Below are 21,471 nucleotides of genomic sequence, written 5' to 3' on the forward strand. Positions count from 1 at the left end.
CCCTAGGATCACTTCAGAAAAGAGGAATAAAATCTAAAAAATACCATAATCTATTGGAAAAAAAACCCAAAACATAACAACACGCAAAACTGATTAGAGTTGTTTGGTCTCAAAGAGATAAGAATGAGAAGCTATGGTAAGAGTTTTCAGACACACAGAACAATGCTACACAGTAGAAGAGTGTTGGTGCCTACTATTGATTGAGGAAAACAATGTGTTTTCATTCCAGTAAAGGATGTTTGGTTTAGAGAAATGATCTAATGACAGAAATAGAAAGACCTGCAAGAAACTCAGTAAGAAAAAAATTTTCATTGCTGCAACACTAATTTCATAGCAGGCTATCTAAGTGCCTTCCAGAAATGACAGATACATAATTGGTATGTTTCCTATTATTTTTCATTTCAACAGTGGAACTCCTCTACAGCAAAAAGAAAAAAATACAACTCTGGTGAAACTGCAATCTTAAAGATAAAGTACATCTAATTTAAAACTGGAAGTGTGTAGGAAGCTGGGTTTAGGTTTTGTAATTGGAGTTTCCTTGTGGGGTTTTTGTGGGTTTTTTTTGTTTGCTTTGTTGACTTGTCTGTTTGTGGGGTTCTTTTGGGGTTTGGTTGTAGTGCTTTTTTAAGAAATGCATTACAGAATCACAGAAATGTTTATGCTGGTAGAGATCTACTGAGATCACTTAGTCTAAACTCCTGCTCAAGCCAGGCCAAATGTAGCAGGTTTCCCCGGGCTGTATCTATAGAAGTTTTGAGTACCTTCATAGGCAGAAACTCCAGAACCTGTCTGGGCAACCTATTCTAGTGTTTGACCATGCTCACAGTAAAAAAGTGTTTTCTTGTGTTCAGATAAATTGCCATGCTTTTCAATTTGTGTTCATTCTCTCTTGTACTGCTACTAGGCACAACCAAGAAGAGCCTCTGTCCCTGTTCTTCATTCCCTCCCATCAGGTATTATACTGTGACCCATATACAAAAAGTGCAACATTGGGAAACAAAGCTAAGAATACCAATATTTACAGAATCAGAAAGAATGATGTCAAAACCAAACGATGATTGCTCTTCTATGCAATGAAATGAGTACCTAAGTGTCATTTGAAAGGGCTACTATTACTACATGCAGGAAAAGAAGCAACTAAAAGTTTTGCATAAGTGACTTAAGGCTTCTGTTTGACTTCCCTTAGACTTGCGTCGTTTTGCTTCCAGTTTTTAAAATAAATTACGGATTTGGGATTAAAATATAAACTCATACATACAACAGATTTCAGAATGCTCATCGCTGCCGTCCAGGCAGTCGTCGTCCCCGTCGCAGCGCCAGCGATCCTGGATGCAGCGCTTGTTGCTGCACTGGAACTGCTCAGCCTTGCACAACTGGGGCAGCACTTCTCCAGCTTTAACTAGGAAAAATATCCAAGAAGCACATCTACTTTATTTACTTGATACATAGAGTGCAATACTGCTTTGCAGAAATAGATATCAATTCTTCTCACTCTTCAGAGCATTTTTTAGTAAACTTGACTTATTGGAGGCAATTCCACCTGAAGTCTGTAGCAGCACAAGTATCCGAGTGCATGGTTGAAGTAATATATTTTTTACTAAATGGAAGAATTCAGAACAGAATGGCACTCAAACTGGTTTCTAAATTGGTGCTTAGATGGCAGTGTAAACATATTAGTTTAAAAAATTGCAACGCCTCATCAGCAGCTACAAAAAAATATTCTTAAGAGACATAGACCAAATTCTCGTGCACGTTTAGGGCTAGAAAATGATTCCTGAAAAGCTGATTCCTGTATCCAAGCAACATCTCAAACACCTGCATTATGTACTGGTACAGACTCAGCAAAGAAAAAAGGATAAAATTCTGTTGGGGTATAATTAAATAGCAAGCTACAAGCTTATTGATAAATCCAGACAGATATGTTTCTCAGCATAAGGTTCAGAATGCTCAATGTGTAAATACCACACATCAGCCTATGACCCTACAAAGAACAACAGAGTCCTTGGGAAGAGCCAGGCAGTGAACTATGTTGGGGAAAAAGCAGGAAACCTGCCTCATTCCAATCTCAAAGTGTCTATTCTCCCTTCCTAATGCTTACATCATGTCTTACCAGTGACAAGTCCACCTTCCAGTATTTTCTGCTAAAGGGAAAAACAGTTTACCAACAACTATGGTTCTGCCAGTCTGGCATTTGGGTCAAGTTCAAGGTCATTACAAGCTCACCGTTCAGCATCTTATGAAATAATCCTTATGCTTTACTCATCTGAGCTTCTTGCTATAGACTTCTGTAAAATTGTACACACTGTACTTCAAAAACCAGATCAATAAGATTAGAAAATAAAATAGAGGGAAAAGATGTGGCTAAGTTACAAATATCAGGTCTAAACATTAGGAAAAATACCTGTAGCACCTATGAGTTATTATTGTTAACTGAAAATCCCACCTTTTATTGTAACTTTTTTTTGTGTTGTATCAAGGAAGAGATGGAAAAAAAGACAGTAATATTTTCATAGTCTTTGTCAGAAACTATTATACATACATCTATCTGCTTGACATGTTTTATGAACAGTTTCAGCATGAACATTTAATACCAGATTCCTACTTAAGGTACTTATAGCTCATATAGTATTCTGAATCCCATTTATATAGATTTAATATAACAATTACATAGATTAACTTCTGATCTATTTAACTGCAGTGCTTGATTATATCAGACATGCCAAAATATCTTGCAGTGCATTTTATCCACAGATATTGTGTACTTAATACTCTGTCTTCCTTGAAAAATCTTTTTTATATTTACTGAATTGTCTTCAGCTAGAATCTTTATTCAAGGAATATTTCTTTGTCTTAGAGAACCTCTAGGAGGCCACACTTTCTTGTGTTTTTCACAGGTCTGACTTGATCCCTTAACAGCAGCATCAACTTAGATATTCTTTAGGAGTCTTACTCATGCAGGTTGTACTGTTTTCCTCCAAAAGCTGATTATCTGCACAGGCACAAACTCTGCCTCCAGGAATGGCTAAACAAAGGGTGCTGCAGCCTCCATTATTAACACGACATGCATTGTCACCTGGGAAAAGAAAAAAAGCAGCTTCAAAACAAACAGACATGCTAGAACTAGACATTTGGGTTTGTTGGGGGGGTTTTTTTGAACATAAACACATGAAGAATTTTTTACAATTATTTTTTTTTTTGAACACAAACACATGAAGAATTTTTTACAATTATTTTCCTCTCATTTTAGGGACACATTATTCTCAGAGTTTGCTTACTGCAGGTTATAATACTTATACAGACTTAGTCACCACTTTCCATCTCTCTTTTTAATGAGGGGAACAAATAGGGCAAAATATTTGATGCAGGTACATGTGTATAGGGGTTTCAAGAAATCAATCTATAAAGGAATCTTCTGAAGTTAATTAGTATATGCACATGTTAAAACAATGTGACTACAAATGCAGGCAAAGAAAAAGGAGAAAGGAAACAAATTAAAAGTACAATGAGATCTATGGCAGAGACAACACAGGCAAATATTCCACTACTCTTTTCTGAACACATTTTGCTATTTCTGTGTCTTCTTCTTCTGTTATTGTTTCTTCCCAAAAGCTGTACATTGTTCACACAAAGATACTGACAGCTGTCAAGTGTTTTAATCATCTCCCAAGGGCTGCTGCATCCTCACTACGTCATTCCTTAAGCAAACAGGCTTAAACCCACTGAAAGCACATTGAAACAAACATTATGATTTCTCTTTGTGCCACTTTGGTCATGACCTAATTGCTTAGATATGCATTGCTGAGAACATCCAACTGATCATGGTCAAAGCACTGTTGATTTCAAGTGCTGGTGATAAGTGACTATGATCAAGCAAGATATAAAACTTCATATCTGCTAAAGCTTTAAGTTAAAACTACTCTTTTCAACTTCCTGCCTTAGTAAAAAGCAGGGGTTCCTTTCCCTGCTCCTTTCTGTAAAGGTGTATGAAACATTCATCATGTTCCTGGGTTAAAACAGACTCCACACAATTTCCTGTCCTCAAAGCACTATCAGTTCACTTTTTATGGAAAATATGATATTAAGTTACAGATGTAGGTACAAACATGGATATTAAACTGTCCTGCATGTGTAGGGAGATCTTTTCAAATTATCAAATGAAGATCAAATAACCAGCAAATAATGTAAAACTTGAAAATTTTGAAAATCTTAAGGTGAACCTTGATACATCTTACAATAGACCTAGAGCATTACTTAATAACCTTTTCCTATACTTTTTTCCCGACCCATCATACATAATTTCTCAGAAGCAAATGTGTCTACAGTTCATTAAAATCCCAGTGAACTCCCAAATAAATTTCTGCAAAATAATTGATATGTTGTGGGAAGCCACTGTGGTACCTCTACTTCCATTGGGCATGATGTGAGGGAGATGGAAAGAACATAGCTGAATAAACAGGAAAAACTGGAATTCCCTGTGAAATGTGAATTTTAGATAGAACAGTTCCAACTCAGACTAGGCTTGAATAAACAGGAAAAACTGGAATTCTCTATGAAATGTGAATTTTGGATAGAACAGTTCCAACTCAGACTAGGCACTTAAAATACGTTATTGGATCTTGACTATGACCTAAACCACTACAGAAATCAACTCCTTTGTTACATCTGTGCACACCAAAGCCCAAATAATATGAGCAAAACATCAAAAGAGATGCATTTGATTTTCCATGTTATAAAACCTTATGCAAAACACAGCCTCAGAAAAAGTAGCCTTAAAACGATCTACATGTTCACAGGACCCATTGTACAAATTAAAGGATGGCAGAAACACAAAGATTAAAGAAGTTATCAGATGCTGCCAAAAGAAACAAACCAAAATATAATATTCAAAAGTGAATTTAAAAATTACATAGCACAAGTCCAGGAAATTTACAGCAATTTAATTCAAGAATATACAGGAAATTGTCAAGTCACTTGGTAAGAATAAGCCTAGAGAATAAAATATTATAGTAGACAAATATAGAGAAAATATTGAAAAGTCACAATGATTCTGAAGCCCAAGGCAAGCTTAAAATAAATAACATCAAAATTAAAAAACTAGATCAAAGTCAACCTGTCCATCTTGAAGATGAAAAGTTTCTACTTAACCTCCTAATTGAGATGAAGAACTACAACACAGCATGTTACCTGCTAAGTGAGTGATAAAAGAGAGAATGACGAGAAGGAAAATAGAAGTACCAAGAGTTAAAGAAAAAGATCCTAGATAAAATGGTTTTTAGAGTGAAGTCTTCAACCTGAAGGTGCAATGAGACCCTCAGACCTATCAGTCTTGCTGAAGAAACTTCTAGGCCAAGATGTCTATCAAAACACAGTACAAATAGGTTAAGCCTCTCTATTGAATAAGCTGTGGAACTTGCAAACCTACCAAGTATTTAGGAAAGTAAATTTCCCTGACTAACATTCAAAACAGCTATTTTAAATGGTTGTTCTTAAAATAGTCCCAAAATTCTACAATACTTCCAAAACTAGATCATACTTTTCAGATTTTGTCAGCATTTAAAACAGCTGCTGCCCTGCCACTTCCATGACTAAATTAGGCTGACATCATTTTAATTAGCTAAAAAATTAAGCCAGAGCTAAAACAACAACGTAATTGCATCTCAGTCGTCATCCTCAGAAAAAAAAAATTGTTGCAACTCTAGTACTGTTAAGTTTTGTAAGTCTATTCTTGGGATTATACTACACGTATGAAGAGCAGTGACCTGGGGCTCAAGCAGCTCTTCTTTGCAATCTGAGGAGTTGAAATACTGATTTCAAAAGAGCCAACTTTAACTACTGTAAATGCACTTACAAAATCATTATTTACATATTAGTAGCAATGTTCTTTTTCAAAGCAGTGGAAATACCCACAGGCCTTGGCAGGATCATATGATTCCTGCCACCTCTCTGGTTTTAAGACATTCCTGATGCATAGAGACTCAAAGACTAAGCCTAAGAAAGTAAGATGAATTCTAATCTCTGAAAGCAACAAAAAAAATGTTCCTCTGCTAGAGGATCATGCCTCATGAGCTACAGAGCCAGTGAAAAACACCTCTCCTTAAGGAGATACCAAAAGCTTAATATTGTTACCCAAAGCACTAAGCAAAGCAGGATTGGCACAGACAAGGATCCTGTAAAAGACCCCTAATAAAAATGCCAGTCTCCATTCAACTATGCCAAAATGAATTGATGTGGCTTCTGCTTGTGTCGACAGTGACAATAACAGCAGCAGCAAAACACTAACCTCAGAATATCAGAGCCACATAAGTTATAAAATATAACACATACTATAAAATGGATTGGTATGGTTTTCTCTGTACCACATGGTTCAGCCTTCGTCTTGCTATTTTAGAAGGAACATACCAAAAAAGAAAAAACTAGTTGGACTTTCTATCTTGCTCTTTTAGAAGGAACATACAGAAAAAAAAAAGAAAAAACTAGTTGGACTTTCTTTAAAATAAATGTTTATGCTCCTTTGGGAACAATGCAAGATCAACCTCACTGAGCATGACAAAAAGGGAAGATCCTAAAGGCTGCAGTTAGCTTACAAAATTCCAATTGCAATTTCAAACAGAGAATGTATTAATGAGCCAAATCCTCTCTCTCAAGACTTAAGCTCATTCAGCAAAAATGTCTATGAGGTAATACTTTAGTCTTTTATCTCTGGTGTCAGCTTATTTGGAACCTAATAGCAATGGCATTTAAAAATTAATGTCCCTCTTTTTCTAAAAACAAAGGAACTTTTTGAGTACTGGATAAAGCAGAAGTACCAAGTATTTAAAGCAAACACTGCTCTCTATCAGCAGACACACAGTTCAAAGCATTCTGAAATTTGGCCAACTTCAGGGAAGATTTGGGGCCAGATTTTGCCTTAAAAAAAACCCAAATAAGCAAAAAAGCCAAACCACAACAAACCCAACCAAAACCCCCAAACAAACTATACTTTTACATGTGTTTCAAAGTAAGAGTCCCTGAAAACCATCTGTGATACACTGACCTCAACACAGGACAGTACTACATATGCTACACATAGTTTGGTTTAAATACTTAAAATTTAGATGTCATGGTATCAAAAAGGAGAAACTTTACAGCAGTAAAACAGCAATCCTTTACACAGTATTTTATTTATACTAATTGCTGATCATTTTTGTTTGCTGGGAAACATTAAACTGAAATGTTTCCACAAAAGTAAGCAAATACTCAGCAATTCATCTGAACGCTGTAGCAATTGCACTTTCTAAACTCCATCCATGCAAACCTATGGCCTTTATCTCATTTTTCTCCTGATACAACTAACAATGACTATGGATTTTTCCACTACTCTCAAAGACCACTTACTCTGATTCTGTTCAACAGCACCATACCTTCAGGAGATGAAGTCATACAGTGCTGATGTAGACCAAGATGAGGGAGAAAATTAAAGAAAGAAAAGAAAGGTAGGATCTATGGTCTCATTTAAGAAAAGTAGAATACAACAGTATATTTTATGCCTATGAGCCAATGCGTACACGTTATCCATTGTATTTAATGCTTTCACAGTGTCTCTTGGACACCCAAGAAAAACTGGCAATAAAGGCAGTGTAAATACACAGAAGAATTCCAGACAGGTATATTGCTATGACTCACTTTTCAGTAACTATGAAATGAGCAATGTCAACATCAATGGATTTAAGCATTGGAAAGAATCTCTCATGTCACAGGTTTGTTTTTCTATTGTTGTTCAGGTAGTCACCTCAAAAACATTAGGAAGCTGTAAGGAAAAAGATCCTTTGGAATGTCTCATGTCACAGGTTTGTTTTTCTGTTATTGTTCAGGTAGTCACCTCAAAAACACTAGGAAGCTGTAAGGAAAAAGATCCTTTTATAGCAGACCTTTTGAAAAACTGAAAAAAGTACCTTGCTGTTTACGTGGATCGTAAATCTGGAGCCCAAACAATGGTGGTCTCTCACTTCTCAACAGTGTCACATTCCTTGTAAGTAGATCCAACTGGAAAATTGACCCATTCATATAATCTGTCCAGTAAATATAATTTCCATGATGTGACAGTCCAAAAGGATGATTCAAATCTTTTCCACTGTAGACTACCTGCAATTAATTAGGGGTAGGTGAACATAAACAAGGTGAAAATAATTACTAATTTTTCCAGAGGACATAAAATGGGACATAGGAAAACTGAGATCAGTACTGTGCCCAAATATAATAACTTAATGCAACAAAATCAAATTAAGAGTGCAAAGCCCTTCTATGCAGCAGCACCAATACCTAACTTGAAAAAAATTAGTAGAAATTTACTTTAAGTGGCCCCTGTCAGATAGCACAGGAACAGGCTGCCCAGGAAGTGGTGGAGTCACTAACCCTGGAGGGATATAAGAGATCTGGAGATGTGGTGTTTAGGGACATAGTTAGTGATGAACTTGGCAGTTCCAGGTTAAGGGTTGGACTTCAAGCTCTTAAGGTCTTTTCCAACATAAACGATTGTATGATCCTGTGATTCTCTAACAGCAGCTAGTCTGATTAGTACATGATTAGTCTCCTGCTGGATGGGATCCCTGCCTGAACTAATGCCCAACAGCCTATTTCTATCTTGCCTCTAGAGAGAAGGAAGCAGTTCATCAGATGCCCTATCTTGTCTCTATTTATAGACACGAACCCAAGAGAACAGGGAGATAAAGCCAACTAAAATGCAACTACTTTGAGGCGACAAACATCATCCTCTTTTGCCCTTGAAATTTTCTCTTCAGGCTTGGAATTCTTTTAGACAAAACTCCTTATCTCGGTGAACTGCTTTGCATCAAAAGTAATCAATTAGTAAATAATCCATCAGCTACTGGGGGAACTATTGTAGGAGCTTCCCACCCCCCAAAATATTCACTATATTGGCATGGAATTGAAGGTGTTATTGATCCAGTTAAATTCTGACCAAAATATCCTATATTTAACAGCAAATGATTAAGCATCAAAAACAAGTATGTTCTAGTTATTTTTGGCTACGTAAGTTTTCTTCAAGTAGTCATGCATTTTATTTATATCCCAGGCTTACAAAAAAAGTACTTTTCCAAAAACCAGAACTATTCTGTGACACATTTTAAAAAAAAATATGTAAAGACAGGTGCTTCTTATTATTCACCAGTCAGTAATTTTATGAAGAAGATGGTATCACTGTGGTCTAAGCTTCAACTGTTTTTGAGAGATCTTGTTTTGTGCTTGTTGCTTCTACAAAGACTTGTATCTAGCTCATAATGCCACTAGTAGCAACTAAAATGGTATCTCTCTATCTTTGGCAGGATTTGTTGAGTGCTGCCCCTCTGCCTGTTACCACAAGTTCTCAAATGGGGCACTTGGTTTCATTGAAAGTAGCTTAATCAAGTTAAATAAAAGTCTCTCTGGCACAGCCAAATGAATGTTTTCTTTTTCTACTACAAAGCTCTTTGTACCTTTCTGGCTCAATCAAAACATATCTCATTGTCACATAATAAAATAAAAATCAAGTTTTGTGCCACTTACTCCAGATGACAATTTTAAGCTGCATTACAGTCTCTCTCACAGGAGGCTGCCAACATCTCTTGCTTCAGCAGAGATGATGCTGGACATGCTGCAGGGTCATGCTGACTTTAAAAACCTTGAGAAGTATTTTTAACATAACACAATAAAATCCTGAGACAGAGCCTGCCTGTGGCAAAACAGCAGTATTTTTCTTTTACCTTTCTGTCAGTTCCATTCAAAAATATCCTTTCAATGTGATCATAATAGGCATCACACCAGTATAACACATTGGCACGATAGTCCAGAGTTAAACCATTTGGCCACAGCATCTTTGATGTGACAAAAATCTGCCGACTGTAGCCATCCATCCAGGCCTTCTCAATTCTTCCCACACTGTCATCTATTTCATCTTCTTCCCAGTCTGTCCAATACATCCATCTATGAAATTACAGAAATGAACATTCAGATCTCATTTTAATCATCTGAATTATACTGTAGACTTTTAGCACAGTTCACCCACAAGCCAGAGAGTTTTTGACTTTTCTATGTTTCTTTCCATTGCTGTTTCAACAACTAAATTTCCTCTCCCTATGGACTGGATGCTGCAGTAGTGACACTTAGGTTGTTTTGCTCATGTTGTGATGAATTACATGAATACCAAATGGGCCAACTAACAAGAAAAGTGAAAGAATTATTTAATACCTTATTTGGTCCCACAGATTTGTGATTTTTTTTTTAACCATTCAATGGACTTTGTCAGGAAGTTCAAACTTTTACAGTGAGTTTTTTTTCATCGGGTCTAATTTGCCATTATGATGCAAATCTGCCTTTCATTATGCTTAATACAATCCAAAAAGTTGCAATACATTAATTAATTGCACTCTAGTTTAAGACCTACAGGATAACCTTGACATTCTGCAAACTTCAGATCCCACATGAAAGCAGCTAAATTACTCAGAAAACTATTATGAACCCTCTGTCCATCACAAAGACGTTTAGAAAGCTTTGTTGCAAAAATTAGTTGAAAACTAGCTAGTAGGCAATTTTAGCATAGTTCTATGATTTATAGCACTGCAATGTAGATAACAAAAAAAAAAAAACCACCTCAGAAGAACAGGCATCTATGCTACTTTGGAAAAATTAAGCAAGACTGTATTAATTCATCTAAAAGTTTTGGCTCAGTTCTGTGAGCCATTCTCTACTCAACACTACAGAATACACATTATATTTCCTTTACTTCTGAAATTAATTTGATTAACATCTTTTATTACAGAAGTCGCTGGTGAAAACTGATTTCAGCAATTTAAAACACACAACTTGAACTTGTACCAAAGCAGAGGGCAATAAATACGTTAAGAAACGTCATGTTTTTTCTTACTTTTTTTCCTAAGAAAGAGAGTAGTTCATGGAAGAAATACAAAGGAGCCTATATATAATCTGTAAAGCACCTAAACAGCATCTCAGATCCTACGACATAGTGACATCATTTAATAAATCAAAACATTTACTAAATAGCAGATGTTTCCTTTCAAAGTCAAATCTAGGATTTCAATTATTAAGCATGAAATAGAGGAAAACCATCATACCAATCTTAAATGGAGCCTATCTCTTAATGTTATCATGATTTAATTGGTCTTGATGTGCCTCACCTTTTATTTTACCAGATTAATCTTTCTGCAATAACTTCTGATCCTAATCCACTTAATGAGCCTCTACTTTGAAGAATAAAATCCTGGAATTTACATTCTAAATTTACCAAAAAAAATGAAACACTGAAGTGAAGAATTATTTAATCATCATACCTGTGTAAATGATGTCAAGTCTACTGGTAAAAAATTTTATTCAAATACACTTTAATGTGTTTTCATAATTTGACTTTTTTTTCAATATAAGAAACTGGATAAAATAAAGAAAAATTGCACAACCATTAAAAATGTTTACTGATATGTAAATGTAGCTTTTTTGTTGTTTTTTTCCATCTCTTTCAAGTCACCCACCAGAAGGTTATTTTGGATTCTTTTAATATTTTCGTAAATATATGCTAGGAACATCAGCCAATTTTTGATCCGTGAGGCTTATAAACTTCATTGCATATTTGGCTCAAACAACACTAGTTTTAATCACAGAATTATAAAACCTGCATATGCCCTGAAGCTCAGGCAGACACAGGTCAATATGGTACTTAGTTTATTGGAAGGCAAAATATGTTTTACAAATATTTACATGACTGCTCTACAGCAATTACTGAGCTTTCCTCCATTAACTTTTTGTCTGTACTTATTCTAGTTATCATGTCACAAGCTAAGACATGCTTACAGTAACAGACATTCACATCAATGTGCTTTAATTGTATCTCAAAATGCAGTTAATGCTTCCACGTTGGTTAAATCAAGACTAATACTTTTGAAACATAATTAAAATACCATAAATAAATGCCATCCCTCAGGAAGAGCTTCCATGAGAAGTATAATCATGAAGGACATGCTGTTTTATTAGAGAAGTGTTTTATATAATAGCCTTTTCAGATAATACATCTTCATACACTGTTTCCTGTGCTATGCGTTTACTGAGCTGGAAAATTTAACACAGTAATTGTAGGTGTGGTTACGGTTTGTGGTCTGATTTTCTATCCTTGCTCTCTGACCTCAATGAATTGTAGCCTTTCCACAGTCACTTCCACTCCTCAAAGGACAAGCTCAAAGAGAAAACCTGAGAGTGTAAATATTTTCTAGCCATAGCAAAACAATCAATCCAGGCACTCTAACAATCTACCTGCATCATTCTCCAGGGACAACTCCCTGAAGAAATGCAACTATGAATTTTTAAGTAAACCACAACTATACCACACTAATATAATGTTCTTTTTATTATGCAGCCTGTCAGAATTAATTATGCTAATAAGTAATGAGAAGTACCTGTCTCATTTAGTTTTGTAAACCAATGTGTACAAGGATATGGTCATAATTACCTTCAGAAATTGAGACTTACAAGGAGAGAAATAAAGCAGAATATCATAAAGTTCACTTAATGTTACAAATACATACAGGTCTAATGCACACCATTAGTTTGAGAAAAAGGTGAATTATTCAGATTAACAGGACAGACATTCAGAGGTGACTGGGCAGACCCATTCTTCTGAAGGCTTCAGGCAAGAACACTGGACAGGAAGGGCAGATATTAGAATGGACCTTAAAGATAATCAAGTCCCAACCCCCACGGCCATGGACAAGGACACCTCCCCACTAGACTACACTGCTCAAGGCTTTATCCAACCTGATTTTGAACACTGCCAGGGTTGGGGCTGCAACCTCCCTAGGCAACCTGTGCCAGTGTCTTACCACTCTCACATTAAAAAGCTTCTTCCTATGACTAATTTAAATTTCCCCTCTTTCAATTTATACCCATTACTCATTGTCCTAGGACTACAGTTCCTAAAACACTCCCTCTCTAGCTTCCCTGTAGGCCCTTTCAGATACTGGAATGTTGTTATGAGGTCCTGATGCATCCTTCTCTTCTCCAGGATGAACAGCCACAACTTTCTAGGCCTGGCTTTGTAGGGAAGGTGTTCCAGAACTGTATGCAGTACTCCAGGTAGGGTCTCACAAGAGCACAGGGGAGAGAATCACCCTGGCCATGTTCCTTTTCAGGCAGTCCAGGACAGGTTTGGTTTTCTGGGCTGTAAGACTCCTATAGAATTAGACTACTGCATGACTCCACAAACCTCATCCTAAGCAAATTAAATCCTGTAATTATACTATAAAGACAATCATTAAACAACATTAATTAGTTTACTTCATACCCATTGACAGGATCAACAACAATTCCTCTCGGGTGAGACATGTCTCCCTCCAACAAAGTTTTTCTACTCTGAGCAGCTTTTTCCAGTCTGGCAACAGCAATTGTTTTCCTGTGGCCATCATTTGTCCAATAAAGATTATTTCCAATCCAGTCCACTGCTATGCCTTCTACATTATCAAGATCTGTAGAGAGAGAGAAGACAGTAGTAAGAAATTAATATTATTTATGTCCTAACATTATCCATTAGTATAAACAATGGACAATGTACAGTCCATATAGCTAATTAGATTATTGCCTTGAATCTGAATTATATCTGCTGTGTCTGTCAGAATTAGTCTCTGTTGAAAACACCCTGCAAAAGACAAATACTGGTCATAAAATTTGTGTATTAAACTATAAGTCTTCGTATGTTAACCATAGCTGGCCCTGGGGAAATCACTATTTAACAAAACCGTAATTAATTTGAACCCTAAATAGCATTATCATTCAAGTAAGAAGAGCTTCCAGGATCACCTCCAGTACTCTAAATTATCTTGCTTTTACCAAATTCACAGGTTTTGCTCTTATTAAGAAAGAAAATAGACAAAAAGGACATTCAATTTGCCTTTGGTTCATTGTCCCTTGACCTTAAAAAAACATGTAAGGAAAAACATCACCACAGCCTAAATTACTCCCCACAGTTACATGCATGAGCAAAGAGCAAGTGGAGGCACCAATGGGCCGAAAAGTTTGACAGTGGTAGAGTTCCATCCAGAACTAAAATGAGTTAACAACACTCACTGCATACACATGGAAATTTTCCCATTGGAGAATTAGTAAAATAATTCCTCAAGCAACAAGTTTTCCCTGAAACTCACCCAACACCCTGTAATATGAATGGAGCTCTGCTCTCTCCCACACAATCCCAACTCCTTAACTGACAATATAGGGTCTCTAAAAGGTTTTCCATCTATATTCTGTCATATCCTTTGCCTTTTCTTTCAGGAAGATTGCAAAGCCCAGGGGTGTGGGGCGAGATATGGAGAATTTCCAGTCATTCTTTCCTGGCCTTCGCAGTGCAGTGACAGCTGAGGAACAACTCAGTTTTAGGCATCACCTTGGCCAGGCAGCTGATCCCACACCAGCCCTGTGGCCACTACACAAGGCTATTGAAGCAAAAATGACTGATAATAACTTCAAATATCCCAAACCACCTCCTGCCAGTGTGGTCACTCCTCATCCAAAGGCTGATTTCACCACTTGCCATGATCTACCAGAGTGATCCTGAGGGGATCGATGGAGCACCACACAGGTGATGCCACCTGTTCCAGCTCCTGTCCCCCACCTGTACACAGGCTCTAGTAGCTCAACATGAGGCATGTGCTGCTCCTTTTCCTCAGTCCCTCCATGGTGCTTTTTTCCAGCAGGATGGAGCTGCTGTTCCATATTCCCCTCTGGATCAGCTAACACCAAACTCCCACTGAGCACAATGTTCAGAAGTAGTCCAACCTAAATTCCCCAAGCTCCCAGGGCACACCTTGCCCCAAAGTGCCCACAAACCCCTTAGACAAGTACCTCTAGCTGTTCCCCCAAAGTTGGCCATGACTGGCTTCTCCCTACCTTCCCAGCACCGACAGAGCAGTCTGCATTGACTTAGGGTGGGAACACTCATTTTATAGCCATCACCTGGGATAAATGGGCTAATGGCTTAGCAGCCAACAGGGATGGCTGCAGTGCTGCCTCAGGACCTGAAGCTTCACCAGACCCAATTAGTGCCTCCCTTTGTGGGGATACAAATGAAGGTCAGTATGGCTGAAAAGGTAAAACCCAACTAACAAGCAAACACACAAACACTGAAACCACCTCCTCCTTTCTACATTGCTTCTTGACAATACAGACCACGTTACTTTTTTGTACAGTACAATTTCAATGACAGGAATGATCAAGACATGAAAAAAGGAATGTAAATTTTCTGTTCATGGTTACACCAGCAATGACATCTACATGCAAGCTTTCATCAGATTTGTTCTTTCTCACCAGTGCTGGCATCATTTTCTGATCAACACTAGAAATATTTGAGAGATTTTCCCAGAACAAATGTGGGGCAGGGAGATTTTCCTCCCGATGCACATAAAAAAATCAATATATTGTCTTTTTTTTGTTTTTTGAAATGGCAAGATGACCAAATCACTGATCCGAGTTCAAGCACATTTACACCAGATACACTTGTGAAAATCTGCTAAACTGAGCACACCTGTTTACAATCTGAACTGTGCTGCCAGACATATGTAATTTAACTGTCACCTTTCCAGACAAGAACTCCACATGAACTTGTGAAGTGCTGGTTTGGGACATTTCATGCTTTTATCAGTTATTTTTACTGCAACAGCCTTGTGCACTGGCATTGTGTTGTCACCCCTGAAGCCCTTCCTCAGCTTTCTCCATCAAAATGTCTCCCCATGATACAATCAGTAAGCACTAGTGGAAAAGTATTACTAACATTGGCAACTTCAGCATCCCTACAATTCTTCCTTTCTAGGACATCAGATTTATTTTCCATGGGATAAACTCTTCACCAATAATATTTTTTAGACCACAAACAACTTAACTGACTATGGTTCTAATAAACTCATTTATTTACTACAAATAAAGTAGCAAAATTGTTTGTGAGGGACTGGAATGCAAAGCTCTTTGACCAACTCAGTGTCTACAGAACTTAGCATAGAAAACCTTCTGCTTACTACAGCAACCCATACATAGCATATGGTATGTCATCAGCAACACACTAAGATAAAATATGACAGTTTTACCCAATAAATGAAATATGGGTCTTTTTATACACTTGGATGCATTAACAGCATCTATAAAAGCTGCATTGTAGCATGATAAATTACTTCACAAGGGTTTTGTTGAGTAATATTTTTAGTGGTTGTAATACCATTATATTATAGTCCCTATTAAGCTAGCAGAGCTATAATGTTTTCATATACCTTATAATTGCAAAACTATTAATTTTAAATAACTTTTTCCTTTAAAAAGGAAGCAAAACACATTTCAAAATAATGTTGAAGTATATAAAAATAGTTATAAACTTGCACTGTACACTAAAATTTAAAAATAAGAACCATAACATTTATTAAAGGAGATAAAAATAGCCCTTATTAAGAGAGGCATTTCCATCAGAATGCTATTGATGTTTAAAAAAAGAAAATTTTAGAAACTGCTATTCCCCTTATCAGTATTGTCTGTCTGGGCATAAAAAAAATGGACAAACAGCATAGATGAATAAAGATAAATATGCAAATTAAATATATGGTTTTTACACACAATGAATATGGCAATAAAATAGAAAGTATTTGAGAAGTGAATTTACTTGTCTTGAAGAAATCAGCAGTGTAGAGTAGTTCAGGATTCTTTCTAGCTTTAATTCTGTGTATAATCATTCTATGTAATCATCCTATCCCACGTTAAATGAATGCATATAAAACTGATGTATTTACACACGATAGGTTTAGTTTATTGGCTTTTTTTCTTTAACCCTTGAACTGCAATGTGTAATGTACCACCTGCAGTGACCTGAACAGTAAAAAGAATTAAAGGTATGTAAAATCTCCAGCTGCCATTTAAATGGGTAGTTCTCTGAACACCAGAGCAATTGAAGCCAGACTACATCTGTATTCATGTGTTTTTTTGGTTTTGGGCTGTTTAGATGAAGAAAAGTGGCTTTTTTTCTTTAACCCTTGAACTGCAATGTGTAATGTACCACCTGCAGTGACCTGAACAGTAAAAAGAATTAAAGGTATGTAAAATCTCCAGCTGCCATTTAAATGGGTAGTTCTCTGAACACCAGAGCAATTGAAGCCAGACTACATCTGTATTCATGTGTTTTTTTGGTTTTGGGCTGTTTAGATGAAGAAAAGTGAAGTGAACTCCTTTCTTTGGGCTGTTTAGATGAAGAAAAGTGAACCTTTTTCCTTTCTTTCATTATAATTCCATTTCACAAGTTCTGTGTTCTTGTTATGCCCAGCTGCAGAAATCAATAAAATAAGAGTGACCTTGCAAATCATCAGTCCTTGGTATTGCTTCTCTCTATTTTTACAAAAATTTGGGATTTAAATTATACTTGGACGTCTGCCCTATATATCAAATTAATTTGAAATGATTCTGAAGGTTCAAAAAATACTACAGAAAGACAACGGCAGTCACCAATGTATCAAAGAAACCTTGTTCCCTGAAAAAATTAGACCTAAATTTAATAAATCAGTCAGGTGTGTAGAGATCATAGAATCATAGAATCAACCAGGTTGGAAAAGACCTCAAAGATCACCAAGTCCAACCCTATGGTGGTCACTAGTCCATGACACTAAGTCCCACATCCAGTCTCAGCTTGAAAACCTCCAGGGATGGTGAATCCACCCCCTCCCTGGGCAGCACATTCCAATGCCTGAGCACTCTCTCTGGAAAAAATCTCTTCCTAATATCCAACCTACCCCTCCCCTGGCAGAGCTTGAGTCTGTGCCCTCTTGTCCTGCTGCTGGTTGCCTGGGAGAAGAGCCCAACCCCCACCTGACTCCAGCCTCCTGTCAGGGAGTTGCAGAGGGTGAGAAGGTCTCCCCTGAGCCTCCTCTTCTCCAGGCTGAACACCCCCAGCTCCCTCAGCCTCTCCTCATGCCACTTGTGCTCCAGTCCCTTCACCAGCCTCGTTGCTCTTCTCTGGACCTGCTCCAGCCCCTCAATGTCCCTCCTGAACTGAGGAGCCCAGAACTGAGCACAGGATTCAAGGTGTGGCCTCACCAGTGCCAAGTCCAGGGAAAGATGGCACTACATCCTGCACTATGCTATTCTAACACTGCAATATGAGAAAGTTATGAGATAAAAAAAGGTGGCATATGCTGAGGGGTTCTCTAAAATATGTTTTAACATCTTTATCTATATTTCTGATACACCTAAAGATCACTGTACTCGTGGGAAACTATTTTCCCTAGTGATCTAAAAAGCTGGAGGAAAGAAACGGTGTCAAAATTCACTCTCCAGGATATAAAACAACAGTATGATGACATACCTGAGCCAGCAGCCACCCAGTCTGACAAGATTCACCCAAAGTACAAAACAAGTGTGGATCAGTGAGTGTCTGAGCTCAGTGCCAGCAGCTCAGCCAGGCTTCCCAGGCTGATGGACACTGTCAGTTTTATTTTTAGTCTCAGTGCCTTTCCTTCAGTCTTTTGTAAAGACCATGTCAGAGTCAGCTGGAACTCTCTGACAGTGGAGTGTGGCCTATGGTCTTAGGCTGATCAAGTATGTTGGGAAAAGTGCAAAGTATGGAAAGGAAAAGAAGAGAGTATCTCACCAAGGACCTGGAGCCCAAGGCTTGCAGAGAAAAACTGCTGAACAGAACAGGCAACAGAGACAAACCTCAGCTGTGAAACAAATGTCTTTTAAAGTTCTGAGTGGTCTCAGCAGATTTTGCTCAACTCAAGAAAACACTGAAATAAGTAAAATCAAGCTTCAGGACAAGGAAATTCAAACCCCATTTTAATTTTGTTCTCTCTGACCTAGGCATTTTGGGCTAAACACATATTTTATAGTAATAAGATCAATTTTTTAATGAAAATAGTTTGCTGCCTTTTTCCTTCTTCAGGAGACAAAGCATTCCAAATATGAACTGTATTAGTATCAACAGCAAAGCTAAAGTGTTAGATTTCAATGCTAGATAGCTCCTAAACTTTGCAAGCATAATGCTCTACGTTTATTCAGTTTCATATATTAGCTAATGAGCTATTTTGGAGCACTCATGTTTCTAAACCAAATAAAATTAAAGCCAAAGAAAATCCCACGGTGATTAGATACAAAATATATCATAAAGATTTAAAGGAAAAGTTTACAGCACAATCCTATAGAAGGATTTAACTTTCTTTTTGTGAAGCTATGGTTTAAAGTACACTTTTATTTCACTATCTAAAGGCTTTCAATACATTTATTACTTTCTAAATGGGTTTCACATCAAGTAGTAAACAGGAACAAAATAATGGCCATTCTGGTTAAACAACATTGATTTGTCTACAGTAAGTCATGCTGTTTGCAGTGAAGTCCTTTCAACAATAAAAAAAAAAAGGATGAGATAATAAAATACCATTGTGGTCATTCTTCACTCACTAATTGAAAAGTTAACATTTATAATTCTGGAAATACTACCACAACTTTACTATCAACAGTAGTATATGGGTTGCAAATACAGTGAATATAGATAGCAGATTTTTAAAAACTCATAGTTCTAGAGGCAACAATTTGCCACACTGGTTTTAAATATGAAAGATATTAGAAGCACAGCATGCAATTTTATACAGAATGGCCTAGCCATACATGTCTGTTAGATCATGTATAATAATTGTGCCTAAAATACTAGATTACCATATAAACTGGTGAAAGAACTAAGTCTTCTATATACCAACCAGTCAAACAGCTTCCAAAGAATTTATAAATTTACTTTGGCCTTATTTAAGCAACAGGTAGCCCCTGACCATCTTTACTAATATTTACAATTTTTAGGCTCACAGCAACCCCAAACAACCAAAAGGGGACCAAGACAAGTAAAAAAACCCCTCAACTTTGTGTTTGTGCTACATCAGCTGAACAATATTTAGATCCCTTTGAACATGCCTGTTTGTTCCATATTATAATTTTAAAAAACTGATTGACATGCAAGTTTGAAAGCTTAATCATAACAATTTCTGTGGCTGGTGGAAGTACACTGCTATTGCAGTTGTGCCTCCAGCTCTAGGCTAGGCTGAGCTGTGGGCTGTCAAGTAGTTATCAGTACTACACAGCAGTTTGTTTCCCATAGTGAAGAATAAGAATTCACAGCTGATACTGTATGGGAAATCAAACTCCAGCAGTGTTAGTTCTTCAGTGTTCTCAATTCCCAGTCAACAACTTGTAGGTTCAGGCTCTCATGTAGGCAAACTGTAATTATCCAAGGTACACTGTTGTTTGAGTGAGTGTATCTGTTCTTGAAAAATCTGATAGTCACAAAAAATGACAACTTCTAATCTGAGAAGTGGCACCTACCCCAGATAGAGCTCCTTAGCAGCTTGCTGTTCGGAGTGAATATTACACCACCTCCTGACACACCTGATTTTCTCTAGTAGCCTTCCACCAAAGAACAATTTAATATGTCCCTGCTGAGTTCTTGAGAGCTGACAAGAATAAAAGCTGAGGTGTTACGGCTGGAGGCCATATTAATTTTTTAAATCATGAAAAATACATTAACAAATGTTCTTTAAACACGCTTTAAAGTTATGAAACTACATCGAGTTCAAACTAACAATGTAAGCTTCTGGGGAAAGAGGAGGCAGAGAATGACAGTGATATCTTTTAGGTCTTTGCAAATAGTAGCACCAGCAATAAGTCGTCATCAGATAATACATAATTCTTTCGGCGTTGCATTCGTACTTGTGCTGTGTTGTATTTCTAAAGAGTAGAAATTCCAATTGAACATTGTTTAAAAGAGTATCATCAATTTTCTGGTTTGGTATACAAAGTTTATTCATGTCTGCACGTCTGAGTAGACTAACCCCAACTGATCTGACAGCTTTCAGCAAGCATGCTCCTTGCTACTACCTTATAATGTTTAAATCCACCTATTGTCTGCTCCTTCCTCTACTCCACGTTTGAATTATTTTGTTGCAAAATGAAATGTGTGCTTAGTAAGAGAAAGTCAGCAATGGATGTTCTGTGATGTATATTAACCATTTCCACGTTCACAGGAAAATGGAGAATTACCAGACTGACAGCTGAGAATTCATTATTTACCCAGACAAATGCCTTTTATTAAGCAATCACCAATACAGAGTAAAAAGTCTGTAGCCATTCCTTGCAACTACTGCTGAAGGGATCTTTGTGTAGATCCAGAGACCTTACACCAAGAGAGCACCATCTCACTGCACAGTGGAGATAACTTCTCTGAGACAGATGGATTAAAACATGGGCTATGAATGACAGGGAATGAAAAATCCCTGTGCTAAAACAATGGTATTTTAGTTACTTTCACTGTCATGAGCTTTAATTTACAAGTAAAGATATTAAGCTCTCTGAAGGCCAAGATGAATATTCATACTGTGTATTTTCTCGAAAAATAATTACTGTAGAATGGATTTCAGCTGAGGCAGTTGCTCCCTC

The 21,471-nt window shown here is 37.1% G+C and overlaps 1 protein-coding gene across 1 annotated transcript in view; it reads right to left on the reverse strand.

Annotated features, from left to right (window-relative positions):
• Window positions 1–1,258: 1,258 nt before the first annotated feature.
• LOC103805219 (low-density lipoprotein receptor-related protein 1B-like) overlaps window positions 1,259–21,471 on the reverse strand; it is a gene marked incomplete at its 3' end in the record, with an annotated part of 73,724 nt that continues 53,511 nt past the window's right edge. Inside the window, exons 7-11 of the mRNA XM_009077859.1 lie at window positions 13,319–13,499; window positions 9,738–9,957; window positions 7,932–8,121; window positions 2,951–3,073; window positions 1,259–1,399 (exon numbers count right to left, since the gene is read on the reverse strand). Coding sequence (XP_009076107.1) covers window positions 1,259–1,399; window positions 2,951–3,073; window positions 7,932–8,121; window positions 9,738–9,957; window positions 13,319–13,499 — 855 coding nt within the window. The remainder of the gene's footprint in view (window positions 1,400–2,950; window positions 3,074–7,931; window positions 8,122–9,737; window positions 9,958–13,318; window positions 13,500–21,471) is intronic.

The sequence above is a fragment of the Acanthisitta chloris genome, unplaced genomic scaffold, assembly GCF_000695815.1.
Source record: "Acanthisitta chloris isolate BGI_N310 unplaced genomic scaffold, ASM69581v1 scaffold4457, whole genome shotgun sequence".
NCBI lineage: Eukaryota > Metazoa > Chordata > Aves > Passeriformes > Acanthisittidae > Acanthisitta > Acanthisitta chloris.